General features: G+C 37.0%; 1 protein-coding gene across 1 annotated transcript; it reads right to left on the bottom strand.

The window, feature by feature from the left end:
- Positions 1 to 368: 368 nt before the first annotated feature.
- On the bottom strand, positions 369 to 13,988 carry RNF14 (ring finger protein 14). The gene is made up of 7 exons (XM_007939059.2): positions 13,835 to 13,988; positions 12,182 to 12,333; positions 7,758 to 8,285; positions 6,890 to 7,118; positions 3,943 to 4,115; positions 2,629 to 2,759; positions 369 to 426 (listed from the first exon to the last, which is right to left on the bottom strand). The coding sequence occupies exons 1-7, from the start codon at positions 13,986 to 13,988 to the stop codon at positions 369 to 371; spliced, it is 1,425 nt and encodes a 474-aa protein (XP_007937250.1).
- Between the last annotated feature and the right edge of the window lie 1,234 nt (positions 13,989 to 15,222).

Here is a 15,222-nt window from a genome sequence, read left to right as displayed (position 1 = left end):
GAGATCCTCCTCTGAGACAAAAGGGCCTGTAAGTTAAACTCATGACCCCTCTCCTTACTGAAAGCTTGGGAGAGAAAATAAATACTGAATTTTTAACTATGCAGAGCTGTATTATGTAATATTTTCTACTTTTCATTTTCTAAGCCTTTGGCTTATAATTTTCTAATTTATGTTACACTGACAATTATATGAATGTGCCTTCATCAGTAGTATCAAAGGAAAATATAAACCTGGTTGGTTCTTCTATATCTTCTACATAGGAAGAGTGAATGAATGGTACCCTAAATATCCTGCAAGGTAACTTTGTGTAGTAAACAAAAGATTAGGGAAAACCATTCCACTTTTATATCTTGAGCAACAGAAGTTAACTAGTCTTCAATCTCATCTTCCCAAATGTCTCCATTAACATCCACAGCATGGAACAACCTGGAAGCATAAAATGAGGTACATTTAAAAAAAAAAAAAAAAAAAAAACTTATTTCCTCCTCCCTTTTTCAGTTTTTTTTTAAGATAAAGTCCTATGTTTAGTATTTCTGCTAGGAATTTTCCATGTGTTTTTTAAATTGTACTAGTATTTTATTGGAATTGTTACTGTCTTTGTTAATGTTCTCTGAGTTGCCTAATTTTCCCATATGCCTGTTATTTTTAATATATAATTAAATACTTTCTATACCCTTCTGATAATATCTTTGTATATCTTTTTCTCTCCTTTAATCACTCTACTGAGGAAGGCTGAAATCTGGGTATCTCTGGAAAAGTTATCTTAAAGTTTGCAAGAAGAGCCCTTCTAGGATCCAGACCACTCTGTTGGGTAAAGGATAAAACAGTAATAATGGGGAAAGTAATCACAAAATGCTGATACTGAATGCACATAGTATGTGGAATAAACAAAGGTATGGGAAGTCAGGCAATTTAAGAGAATCTAAACTCCTCCAAGACACTGTAACTCTATAATGTGCCAGTCACTCCTTATTTTTATATCTTCACCATATATGCACCCTCCATTTGTAGAAAGTTTTATAGACAACCTGTCATCTTTCCCTTTTGTTACCTAAAATGTATGTGATTCCCAACTCTAGATATCATGGGCAGGGTTTATTTCTTCAGCTTCTCTTATAGCCATATAACACACATGACTATAGATACTCTACAGATGTCTATTAACAAGGATCACCAATTGATGCTGAAACTGGAGAGATGTTGGAGAAAAGAATCTTGACATCATGGCGAGAACTCACCCCACAGATTCTTTACTAATAATGAAAAGGAAAACTTAACTTTATAATGGAATAAATGATGAAACCGAGCAGCACTGATAGTTGGGAGAACCTGATTTTTTGGGCTTCCTAAGTCAGGTCCGATTTGACGGCACATAACAACAACAACGTGACTCAAAGGAGGTCTGGTGGTGTAGTGCCTAAGGCACTTGACTGCTAACCAGAAGGCTGGCGGTTCAAACCCACCAGCCACTCCTCTGAAGAAAGGTTAGTTAGGCAATCTACTTCCGTAATGATACCACCTCGGAAACCCAAGAAGAGGTCGCTATGAGTCGGTTCTGACTTGACGGCATATAACTACAACAACGTGATTCAATATCATCACTTTCTATGAGTATTCTTGTAAAAAATGGTTGTTCTGAATCTAATAAAACTTTAATCTAGACTAACTTCCAGTTTACAAGAAATAGAGAGGATAGAGAAACAAGACACCATGGGGAAAAAAAAACTCTGGACCGTAGAATGTCATACAGGACAACTTGCCTAGACCCTGCAGAAAAGTAACATCTCTACCCAACACATACATCAGAAAGGAGGAGAATCTGTTTTGTATTAAAAGATACTAAAGATACAGAACCAAATACAATAACTGAACCTTGATTAGATCCTGGTTCACTAAAGTAGCTTAAAGACATTTTAGGAATAATTGGGATGTTTTAAATACCTACCATTTATAAGATGATCACACCAAAAACCAAACTCACTGCCATCAAGTTGATTCTGACTCATTAACAACCCCTACTGGGTTTCCAAGGTGGTAAATCTTTACAGATGTAGACTGTCCTCATCTTCCTTCACAGAACAGCTGGTGGGTTTGAACCGCCCACCTTCAGGTTAGTAGTCAAATGCTTTAGGCACTGTGACGCCAGAACTCCCTTTTTATTAGATAATATGACATTATTGTTAACTATTTTTAAGTACTGTAGTTATGTAGAATTTTCTTATCTTAAGAGATACATGTGGAAGTATTTACAGATGAAATGTCTCCAACTTAGCTTCTTCAAGTAGTTCAACAAAAAAATTAAATAGAACAAATAGGCAAAATGTTATCAATTTAGGTGGAAGGGGTCCTACTTACAACACTATTCTTTCAACTTTGCTGTATGTTTAAAAAATTTTCACTATTAACGTTGAAGAAGATACAAAATAAAATAAAAATTTCCAGATAATGTATATTCCCATCATAAAACTCATTTCTGAGAAAATAATATAGAAATTCATGTGTATGAGAAAACATGTCAGAGAATTCTCTAAATTAAGTGCAAATACTTAAGTAAAACATTGGATCTGTGGTCTGCAAATCAAGTACCAAAAATCAGTGCCATGCCTGGGGAATTCTGTGTATACATACCGGTTAAAACAGGGGGAAGCAGGATCAGTGAAATGTTTGTAAGGGTTTGCTCTAGAGAGAGAACCCATGCAAATCCAGCAGAAATACTGCCTACAGCCAGTACATGTCATCTTGTTACATCCATCTAATTTCTGGTGGGAAGGACAGAAAGAGAAAAATATCAAGGCTGTAAATGCAGAAGAGAAATATACTGGCCAAAAAGATTCAGTACAACAATTTCCTAGTCTTCACCCTTTTCTCATGCAGGGTTGAGATATATACGTTAACACTTCAACAACCATTTATATTACTTCTAATGCAAAATAAGCATTAAAGAAAATACTAAGTAGGTACTCCTACAACTAAACACTTAGCAAAATCTCTTCTTGATAAACAGTAGATATAAGCCAAACATGTATTATTGTGTGTGGAATATGTAGTAACAGATTAATGTTAAAATGTTTGGATTTAAAAGGTATAATTTTAAATTTTTTTACAAAAATTTAAGTATCAAATCCCCAGTCTATCATAAGATTGAGGCATGCCAGAAGTGGACTAAATATAATGCCAATTTTCTTCATGGAGTTAGGAATTACTGTTAGGTTCCATTCAGATATAGATTGGAACTGTAAAATCAAAGGCAAGAGATATTTTGATTTTAAAATATATTAAGATTCATCTAATTATTTTGGATCAGATTAATGGAAAAATGTCTCCATTTTCTTAGCAAGTAATTGCTAAAAAGGTGTCCTACATCTGAGCATAAATAGTTCTGAGGAAAAATCAGAGTTAACTTTTTTTTTTTTTTAACATAGATGAGTTGACTGTAGGTCTAGTAGGCCTCCTCATAACCCATTCAATTTTCAGGTGGATATAATGGCAGATTTTCTGGGTGGCACAAACAGTGATGCACTCAGCTACGAACTGAAAGGTGGCAGTTCAAATCCACCCAGAGGCGCCTCAGAAGAAAGGCCTGGTGATCTACTGCTGAAAGATCATAGCCGTTGAGAACCCTATGGAACAATTCTCCTCTGACACCCATAGCATCTCCATGAGTTGGAACTGACTCCATGGCCACTGTTTAGCTGTTTTTTGTTTTTTATAATATAAGAACAACAATCACTGTATAAAAGCACTTTGAAAAGCTAGTGTTACATACATTTAAGGTAAATAACAATATTTAGTAATAAATTCACGTCTTTTTAACTAAGAAGGCTTAATCGAGACCAAAATATGTTTTATTATTAAGTCACAAAACTGACTTAACAGACTTCTTGAAGCAATTCTAACATGCTTTCAAGTCTGTTTACCTCCAAGTTTGTCCCGAATACTTACCTCTATTGGAGTCCCACAACATGGACAGCTCTTGGCATTCTTTTCTAGCCACTCCTTACTCTCCATCTCTTCCAGTGCCTTCTGAATCACCCTCTTACCATACCTCTGTTCCAAAAATCTCTTATTAGCCTCATCTGCTTGCAGGTACTCATTTCGTAAGTCTATTAACTTCTCTAGAAAGTGAAATGGAAAATTAACTTTTATACAATTTTGCGATATTAAGTAAAAACCATTAAAAATGGCTGTAACCTTTGAGAACTCAATAATGCTATTCCCAGGACTTTATCATAAGGAAATCATCCAAAGTAAAGGCAGAAGCACAGAGATGCATATAACAATGGCAAACAAATTAAATGCCTCAGGGAATAATCATATGTGGAAGAGCCATTTAATGACATGCCTTCAGTTATTAGAAACTTTTTTATTAGGATTGCCACAACACAATTAAAATCCTTATTACAGAATCCAAAAAAAAAATTATACTTATGTTACAACTATGTAAAAATTATACAGACATAAATGACAAAGAATGGAAGGCAGTCCCACAACTAAAACAGATAGATTTGCTAAAGTAGTAGAATAATGGGAATTTTCCCCTTTGATTTTGATTTATTAATGTTGATATCATTTGAGCAATTAATAATATGCTGTTAAAGACTGACTTATCTAAAAGACACAAAGGTTGAAGCAGACATGCTTACTGATCACCCACTAGGTCAGCATCATTTACCATTCAGTAATGAGCAAGACCTCGCCAATACATAAAGTACCTATGGGTTAAGGGCTAAGACAACTGTTCAATTTTGTATATAAAAAAAATCAATGTATACAATTTACCACTCTCATTCTCACCCTGTGCTATGCTTTGTGACAGGTGCTAAGAGGTTCCTCCTATCAACTCTCCCCCTTGATATCCTTCAACCTGACTTCTGTTACTCTATTACTCAATGAAACAGGTAGCCATTCCCAAAGGCTTTACTTGTAGACAAGAGGCTTTTTTCACTATTCTACCACCTGAATTTTTTAACACTACTAATTAGCTCCAAAAACTCTCAACAATGTTCTTCTATTTCATTAGTTTACTTCCCCCTATCATTTGGAGGTCTCTCTCTTTATGCAATAGACATCACCTGTGGCAGAATCCCAACCACACTCTTTTCCTTCACTTGTGAGTCTTTCTGTCTGTTGTGTATTTCCATGGCTCCATTACCTCTACTTGGATGTAGCAGACGTGGACCTCTGTTATCCTGTCATTTTTATCCCTCTAATAATTCAAAGTATTTTTATGGTCCTTTGGTACACATCTTAAGGAAAAAAGGTTATTGTGCTAATATTTTCAAAATAAAAAGCTGTTAGCAGTTCATATATATTATATAGTAATAGTGTGGGTGTGTGTATCTTACTAATTTTTTGAAGCCCCCACATCCATCTTTTGTTTCTTCCCTGAATGCTGTGAAACCCCTGAGATGTACTTCAGCCTCTCAATGATAAAGTTACTAAAGTCTAAACTATATTTAGGAGCTCTGGTGGCATAGTGCCTGAGGCATCTGACTGCTAACCAGAAGGCTGGCAGTTCAAACCCACCATCCACTCCTCAGAAGGAAGGTTGGGCAATCTACTTCCGTAGTGATACCGCCTTAGAGACCCAAAGAGGGGTCGCTATGAGTCGGATTCGACTCGATGGCAGTGTTTCGTTATATTTAGGTAAGTTCTCCATCCCAGCTGCCCTACTCATGACAGGACTCTGCTCTGGGCAACTGGAAGTATCCACTCACTCCCTCTTCTTTGTGTACTTTCTCAAAGATAATGACACTCTGTTAACAGTAGTAATTACTAATTTAGTAATAATGGCATTAATAATTAGCACTTTGTATTTTATATGTGTTAGCTCATTGTTTCTCAAACTATTTATGGTGAAGGACCAACTGTTGTCCTCAATTTGTCATGAGCAGATATTTCTGTTAAATACAATAATAATGAATTATTATAAAAATTAAATTAAAATATATATATATATATCAGCTTAAATTTTTATTAGATTTTACATAAAATTACTCTGTCAAATTGCTATAATGGTTTCTAAACCTGAGGGTCATTTCTAAACTTATCATAGATCAGTAAAACAATTTAACAACTTTGAGTAGGGTTGCATCAGTTTATTCATCCTCAGAATAACCTATGAAGTAGCTATTATTAGTGTCATCCCTGCTATGTATGAGAGACTGGGCCACCAAAGTCCAGTTAAATCCATGTCAGGGGCCTGATTTCCCAATCCTTATCTAGATCAAAAATGGCAAACAGGTTTAACCTCTTGTGCCTACTTCAACAGATGGTGACTTTCTGAAGCACTATGTTGAGGAAGATTCTGAGGCCTTCATAGGCTCAGTGAGAGAGCACTTGAGACAGACATATGCATGGATCGAAGAGTGGCAGGCTCAGACGCTCTGCATGTACCACCCAGGATGTAAGATATTCCATGTTCACAGGTAGAAAGTACTTTGTTGTTCCCTCTCTTGGAATGCTCCCCTTGATATCTCCATGGCTTGTTTCCTTACTTCCTTCACGTATTTATTCAAATCACTTTGCCACTAAGTCCTCCCCTTGCTTTTCTAACTAAAATCCCAAACCCCTCCCACTCAGAACATTTCATGTACTGTCCCTGCTTTATTATTATCTTTTTCTCCTTACCACTTATTACTACCTAATATCCTTTTTTTTTGCCTGTCTCCCTCACTAGAATGTAAATTCTATTGGGAGGATATTTTGTTTCTTTGGGTCACTACTCTATCCCTAGCATCTAGGACATTAATTAGACAAAAAATATTCGTTGAATGAATACTTCCAAATTGAAATGATAAGGCTTAGTGTAGGTGGGGTGACAGCGGAGGGCAGGGGAGACTGGGGACAGGAAAGGGATGGGAGTTCAGTTCACTTGGTTACAACTTACCTGCTGTCACCTTACAGGGAGAGACCCCATGGTAGGTCAATCTGCACAAGGTACAGAAGGCAAAATTGCAACTAGAGCAGATGCCCATGGTACAACCAGGCTCTTGCATCACAGGCAGCTGGCAGCATGGGCGGGGGCAGTACACCACATCTGCCATCAGGTCCAAGGTGGACTGGAGCAGAAGGCGGTCGTAACGGGCAAATAACTCTGCTTCCACTAGCTCTTTGACCTGGAAGAAAATACAGAACACTACAGATGAGATGATTTTCCAACCAGTCTGATCCTCAGGAGAGCCTTGTGATGCTGGTGTGAACTAGACAGGCACATAAATGAAAATCCTGTCTCACTTCAAAATTGAATCAAGTATGGAAAGAGTGTGGATTTTGACTGAGGTGGTGGTTACAGGGACTATACATTTGCTAAAACTAAGCAAACTGTATACTTTACATGGGTACAGTTTATTATAATTAAAATTATGCCTTAATAAAACTGATCAAAAAATAATTCAAGAAGTTTGTAAATGATTCGATTAACCATTCCAAGGGATGACCCCTATAGATCTCAATCTCATAAAAAGATAGGCTAACGCTTCCCCAAGGTTGATGGGATCCTAGTAGATAACATTAAGAAAAAAACAAAACAGAATTACTTAACACTCATCCCTGCCTATGACCACCCATTCCAAGGCCAGCAAAGGAAGCATTTGCCTAAATGGACCCAACAATTCTTGACAGATACAGTGAAACAAGTTAGGGTCTGGCTCCACACTCAGACTACCCTGATAACCCCTATCAAGGAAGCTTCTGAGAAGACAGCTTCACCTGTGAAAGAGAACTAAGACGCAGCTGCCAGCAGAGTAAGCAGTTACCTGACCAGGGGTGGCCACTGAAGGGCACTTAGGTTCTGGGCAGTTGAGGCACTGAACTTGGCCATCTCTGATCTGGATTTCAAAGTAGTCCTTCAGACAGGCTTTGCAGTACACATGCCTGCACTCCAAGAAGTACATGCATTCACTACCCGGTTTGTCACAGAAACAGATATTGCACAGGAACAATTTACTATTAAAGCACTTTTTCTGCTGAGCTTGATCAAAGTCCAAGATTTCCTGGATCAGACTCGACAATGATTCCACATCCTGCACGGCTCTCTCATCCACAACTTCCCCTTGGTCGACATCAGGTCCAGCAGCTCCTCCAAAATCTAGCTCTGTATTCGACGAGGCTTGTGCTGCCCTTCCCTGCACTTCTCCTGGTGAACCCATCTTGAGCTCAAAAGGAGAGACAATATTCAGATACGCTAGGGTCTCTTCCTTAAGAAACTGCATCCAGGCAAATAGGACCACGCTGCCACGGTATTCTTCCCACAGATTGTCCAAGTGTTTGCACAGAGCAGACAGCTAGGAGAAAGCAAATGAGGATGATGGTGAGTTAGGAAAGGGAAGAAGATGATGATATCAACTCTTGATTTTCCTTTAAACCTTTTAACTTGTAAGGCAGGCCCTTATATTTCCTGACTTTTTTTTTTTTAACTACTGTTGTAAACTGTGCTGCAAAACAGTGCCAATATTCTTATCAGAATATTTCTTAACCCATTTAGCAACATAAACCAGAGAGCAACACAAACTCAGAAGGTAGAAGGACCATAAAAACAAGAGAAATGGCAAGACTTCACAAGTGAAGATGGAGAACTAGATTTACTGAGAGCCGCTGAAACGCAGAACTTTATTTATTTGTTCTAATATTGTGATGATCTCTCTCATGTAGCGGAAAGAGATCTAGTTCTAAATGAATTTTTTTTTTTTTTAATCCCTTTGGAGTCCTAGCCTTTTAGGTGTCATGGAATAATGGTTAGGAAAAGAACAGTTTAAAAATAGGAACCGACTTTTTAAGTTAATTCTAACTTTCAGTCCTATCAGAAAGCTAACTAAAATGAGAGAATCACCAATGGAATTCAACCTGAGAGCCTTTGTTATTCAGATTTACAAACTGGTTTTAACTAAGCAATCTGGGCTTCCATCAGATCCTGGTTAATGGAAGGAAGCAGACTGATTCTGTATAAGACATAATTACACAGCCTCAACATGGGTTAGCTACCCTAGGGAAAGCTCACATTTCCCAAGCTAAGCAATCAAATTTTAAACTGTTTAAGACTTTTCCTCCTCATAAGTGGTCTGTTCAATTTGAAAGATACATATAAGCGGATGTTCGATTAGATATGTAAAATATTTGTAAGTAGGGCTTGGGAATTATAAGCAGCTTTTATTTTTAGGTAAACATAAAAATAAGCCTTCCAGATGGCAAACAAATTTTGTAAATTGAAATTACATGTGAAAAAGGACCTCATTTTCTGTTCCTTGCTCTGTGTAGTACTCTTCACTAAACCCTGCATGGGCACTCAAACACTTAAGGAAGAGTTCAGGGTCAGACAACTAGTGCTTTTTCACATTTGCATGAATATGCTTATAAGATTCAACCTTGTTTCTGAAAAACTCTGCTGAAATCTGTAAAATGTAATAAATGCTAAAAGGGAAGCTCTGAGTGTTATATTAACCACAAAGTCCAATGAAAAAACCATTCTCCTCCATCCTCATTTCTTCTCAGCCCCTGTTCAAAAGGGATGCACTGACGCGTGAGGGAAGAGACAGAGAAAGGAAAAGATTCGAGCAAGAGAGAGAGAGAGAGAGAGACTGTGCATGTGTGTATGGGGTGGGGAGGACGATAATACCAGAAGACTAAACCCACTGCCTTCCACACACCCACTCCAATTCAGTAAATAACAGGTCCATGTGTCACCTTCACTATCAACAGGTATGATTCATGTCAATGAATCAGGGCCTGGCAAAAAGAAAAGTTGAACCAAGGGACACAGACAAATTAAAATGCCAATTAAATGCAAAAAATATGATAAAGAATCCTATTATAATTTTAGCTGCAAAACAAAATAATAAATAACTCTCCTTCCCTCACCCAAAGCCAGCGTTAAATAGGTAATATTTGGCTGGAATCTGAAACTGTAACCACACACTCAGCTAACACATCCTTTGTGTGTGTGTATGTGTGTGCACATGCATGTGTTTGTGCACATGCATACATGCATGAGTAAAAAGCATCAAGAGCTCCCTGGAGAAATGTGGCTATAAATATTAAATAATTCAGTCAACTCTTAGTGATCTAAATGTCAGAAAACTTTGATAATCTTGTTCAAATAATCCACTCTCTTCTCCTGTACTGCCTCTGGCACAGATATTAAAATGTAAAGTCATATTTCTTTTTATTCTCCATGTATTATCATTTTTAAAGTTTAATTTTGTTATTAAACCATTAGCTCAATTATGTAAAAGTCTGGACTGGTGAGTATGGGAATCAAAACTACATGATCAAAAAGGGAAAACTGACAGGCTGTTCCTTGAGTCAGCGACTCTGACAGCTTTTGTCTTAATATACATCAGTCTATCAATCTTCATCATGACTTCTCAACAGAAGCTGCTGTTGATCTACTATCTGTCCCAGAATACTTTTATTAGCTTCAAGTCATACTTATGTCTCAATCAAGAGCTGAGGTTATTACGAGAAAAGGATATATAATCTGAAGGAAATTAAGGCTTTTAATGTCATGTCTCTGGCTTTAATGAGATCATTCTCAGGAATCTATGCATTTGGATCTATGTGAGACCAGTCCAACAATGATTTGCTATTAAGATACAGATCTTTCAAAATAAAACTATTTATTATGTTTATTGGGAGGTACAGACAACAAAGACGAACTCTTTTGCACATACAGTACTGCATTGTCAGTGATGGCAAACATTGATCTACAGGTGGATAAATGGGTGGACAGGCTGAACAATCAGGTATGTCTAGGCAGGGGGGAGTGTGCCTATGACCATGTATAGGGTTGGCAGACAATGTTTCTACAAGTGTATTTGTATGTTCTGTAAGAATGTCCAGGTATATAGTAGAGCTCACAAGGGACAAGGTTGTGGTGACTTCTTGGCCACAGCCAGCTACCCAGAGGGAGTGAGTAGTTGGACCTGTAGGCTCGGGACCACGGTCCCAGGGGACATTAAGCTCAATTAACATACTACACAAAACATACTACACATACTACATAACATACTACACAAAAACATTGTTCCACATCCTACTTTGGTAAGTAGTGACTGAGATCTTAAAAGCTTACAAGCAGCCATCTAGATGCAACAATGGGTCTTTCCTCGTCCAGAGCAAAGAAAGAAGAAAACCAAAGATGATTGGAAACAATTAGTCCAAGGGACTGATAGACCATGCCTCAGCCTATATGACCATGAGACCAGAAGAACTAGATGGTGTCTGGCTACCACTGTCAACCACTCAGAGGGGGATCTATGTAGGAGATCCTGGATAGAGTGGGAGAACAACATGGAACAAAACACAAAATTAAAAAAAAAAAGACCAGGTTTGTTGGTCTGGTAGAGCCTGGTGGAACCCCTGAGACTATGGTCCCTAGCTGCCCTTCAGGTCTGGAATTGAACTCACTCCTATGGCTTCCAGCCAAATAAAAGACCAGCATATGGGCTTAACATTTACATCAGATAGATACACTACTTGAAGAGATTAATCATGGGAGAAAAGAAAGGCAGTGTATACACAGGGAAACAGCTCAGGGGACAGGAGTGCATAGGAAGTAAGGACACAGGAAAGAGATAACTATGGGGAGGAAATGGGAAGAAGGCTGTTACATTGTGGGAAATTGCAGTCAATGTCATGAGACAAAATGTGTATGAACTGCTGTATGGAAAATGAATTTGCTCTGTAAACTTTCACTCAAATCACAATAAAAATTAAAATAACAAAACTATTCATTATGTTTATTTAGGAAATTTATTTATTATAATTGTATTAGCTTAATTTTCAGCCCTGCTAATTACAATTAAATCTTCCATTTGAGGAATGAATGAAAAACTGAGGGGGAAGAAAGGAACACCATAATCTGAGGAAAATGAGGACTTCATAATCTTCATTACAATACAGATTAAAATGAGGAAATACAAAGAAACAATATACTCGATTAAAAAGTATTCCCACTGCAAACCATAATGATTAGTAGCTTTAATTACTGCCATTTCATTCTAAAACACCAAAGTAATTTCAATTCATTAACATTAGGATTCATAAATGCAAGGAAAAAAATGACAAAATTAAAGCCATTTGTTCTTCATGCACTGAATTCAAGATCATCAAAGGTAGTCTTCCATTAAAGATGATTTTTTAAGTTTCTAAAAATGGATAGGAGAAATTAACTTTTGGGTCTAACCTGAGTTGGTGACAGCCATTTGCCACTAAGTGTGAATGAAGGTGGGGAGGAGGATGGATAATCTGGTGGCAGTTCAAAGTTCAGCACAAGTGGAGGCAGAAAGCAAATGGTGTATTCAAAGCCACTATTCTGGAGACACTCATTTGAATTGCCTGAACCAAAAACAAAGATTAGAAAGGATCAGTTGGTCAGCACTTGAGTGTCCACTACTGTTAAGCAGTGCTCAAGAAAAAAAATGCTTTAGTTGAGGTAATAAAAATCCTCCCCCAAAGCACTTTCTATTCCTTAATTTTAACGTCACAGTCATTACGTCACCTTCATTATACACAACTTATTCCTGAATACATTTTCGACTACAATTCCTACCATTAATGATTAATACACAATGTTCTCTTTTATTGTTTCACAGACCATTAAAGATACATCCAGAGAAAAGGACGTTTATTTCTATCAAACAGCCATGACCTACTTAGATCAGCATGTGCCAACTACCTAGGAAGATGTAAGCCAACACAATGACCTTTGGTTTGAGGGTATGATACAACACACAACACTCGCACTATCAAAGTTTCATTTAAATTATGACACTTTCTTTACTCAATGTCTTTATAGTACAGGGATCTCTGGTGGCATAGTGCCTAAGGCATTTGACTGCTAACCAGAAGGATGGCAGTTCAAATCCACCAGCTACTCCTCATAAGGAAGGTTGGGCAACCTACTTCTGTAGAGATACTGCCTCAAAAACCCAAGGAAAGGTCGCTATGAGTTGGATCGACTCGACGGCAGTGAGTTTGGTTTTTTGGTAAGTAGAAAATAGTAGAAATTATAGTAGAAATCTTTTGAGAAAATGTGCATCAAGGGCTTCTGTGAATGTTTATATCAAAACCAGCAGTTGTTTTTTTTTTTTTAAGCAAAAGGTCAGAGTAACAGCATATGTCCCATGTGTACAGTAGCTGAAATGATTCTAGAAACCAAATAGTACAACTACCACCATGGTCCCTTAAAGTTTTCCAAGTGTTTTCACATACATTGTATCTCCTCACTTATCAACATGATTAGGTTCTGGCTCCAAAGGCCAGGTCATTACATGAAAACTGGTGTTATGCAAAAAGGGAAGATGACTACATCATAATTAATTGCCAAACCACTGAGGATCATGGCCTGGCCAAGTTAACATATAACCTTACCCATCAGAGCCAGTGTTACTCGCCACACATCTTGGTGTTCATTACTGTCAGATATACGTCGTTAATGCACAAAATAGTCAGATAGTAGATTCCTTGCTATGGTGGTAAATATGAAATGTTGAACAACAAGATAATTGATAAGTGAGAAGTAGGTGTATTTCATCTACTCTGATTTTCCCTACATAATAGAAGTGACTCATGGCTGATAAATTGCTAGTTGGAGGAAGATTAGAATGCAGGCAGTAAGTAGAATACTACTCTAATTCAGTGGTCAAAAAGAAGGAATCAAATTGGAAACTGTTTACCCCATTCCAATTTTCAACTAAGACAGAAAAATGCATTAAATTGACAAATACTATTACTAATGCCGAAAAACACAAGATGGTAAATAGCTTAAAGTACACTAAGAAATAGAGAATCTTTATTTAGGGAAAAAAAATGTATTCAAAAGAATATTGTGACTAACCGCTCACAAATATCTTGAAATTTTGTGGCAAATCCAAATAGATCCTTGTTTCTCCCCCTTGGACAGAGTCCGCTTTCCTAAATTCATCTCCATCATAAATACTCGCCAAGGCCAGCAATTCATCCTCCTGAGCTTCTCGGTCCTCTGACGACATTTAATCCCCTGAGGAGCTGAAGACAATCATTCAAATCAGTTAAGAATAGAACAGGCAGAGTGTTGGGAAAACTTCAGTGGCACTTTAAAAAAAAAAAAAAAAACACAAATAACAGCAAAGGATTAATTAATATTCCACTTTTTTGCTAAACTAAAAATGACAGGCATGTATCTAGCATTCAACAGCCTTTTTCAAAAAATATGTGTGCAGTGCTTCTAATTGTTGGCTTTGATCGATTAGGTACTTTATGACTAATTTAGGGGAAAAAAGCAACTATTTAAAATTGTTTCTGAAAAAGGCCAAATCACAAATTACTTTGATTTCTCCTCAGAACTTGGCAAAATGCTTTGCTCACAAAAGGAGCCAAAGCATATTTGATGTACTTCTCAAAAACAGACGTAATTTTTGAATCCACAGGAGTTTTTACAGCAGTTTCTGAATCTCAGTACTACTGACATTTTGGGCCACATAATTCTTCATTGTAGGGGGCTGTCTTATGCATTATACGATGTTTCACAGCATCTCTGCCCCCTCTACCCACTGCATACTAGTAGTACCCTCCCCCAGTTACAACAATCAAAAATGTCCCCACGCATTATCAAATGTCCTCTGGGAAGCAAAATAGCACCTGGTTAAGACATCCTGTTCTAGGGGATGCTTCAGGAACAGACAGTACATAAGAAAGTTAGATAACTGAGCATGTAGCAAAATAACATTACTTTCTTGACAACTCCAGATTTTGTCAAATCTAAGAAGCCATCAATTTTAAGATTTACCATTATTTTAGATAACACCAAGAATGAAAATATACTGAAACAGAAGTGTGAATTAACACTTTTTTTTAGATTGCAGCAACAGTAAAATGCAGCACAATTTTAAAGAATTAAGATGTGAGAAAATATGCAATGAGAATCTATGAAAATTACTTTAATAAAAAAATTACCATTGTCAATTAAAACACTGGACTATAATTACATTTGCAAGTATATTCCCTTTCAACTAAAATTTTTAAAATTGAAATGTACAAAACCAAAAAGTTAGGACATGGCTTTTCACAATATGAAAGGTGTCACTACAAAATTTAAACAAATTTATTTAAAATGATTCCATTTTTTTTCTTTCTTTTTAAATTGTGATTGGAGTGAAGATTTACAGAGCAAATTCACTTTCCATACAGCAGTTCACATATACTTTGTCTCATGTCATTGACCACAGTTTACCACAATGCAACAGC

The sequence above is a fragment of the Orycteropus afer genome, unplaced genomic scaffold (genome assembly GCF_000298275.1).
Source record: "Orycteropus afer afer isolate SDZICR_OR568_19922 unplaced genomic scaffold, OryAfe1.0 scaffold00056, whole genome shotgun sequence".
In the NCBI taxonomy this organism is placed as follows: Eukaryota; Metazoa; Chordata; class Mammalia; order Tubulidentata; family Orycteropodidae; genus Orycteropus; species Orycteropus afer.
This window is presented reverse-complemented; position numbering and strand designations above follow the sequence as displayed.

Excerpts from the sequence above, each read along its gene's own strand:
- RNF14 (XM_007939059.2), bottom strand. The coding sequence starts at position 13,988 with ATGTCGTCAGAGGACCGAGAAGCTCAGGAGGATGAATTGCTGGCCTTG. Across the intron at positions 8,286-12,181 it reads AATGGCTGTCACCAACTCAG|CTGTCTGCTCTGTGCAAACA; the intron begins GTTAGACCCAAA and ends GCTTTCTCCTAG. Across the intron at positions 2,760-3,942 it reads GTTGTGGGACTCCAATAGAG|AAATTAGATGGATGTAACAA; the intron begins GTAAGTATTCGG and ends CCTTCCCACCAG.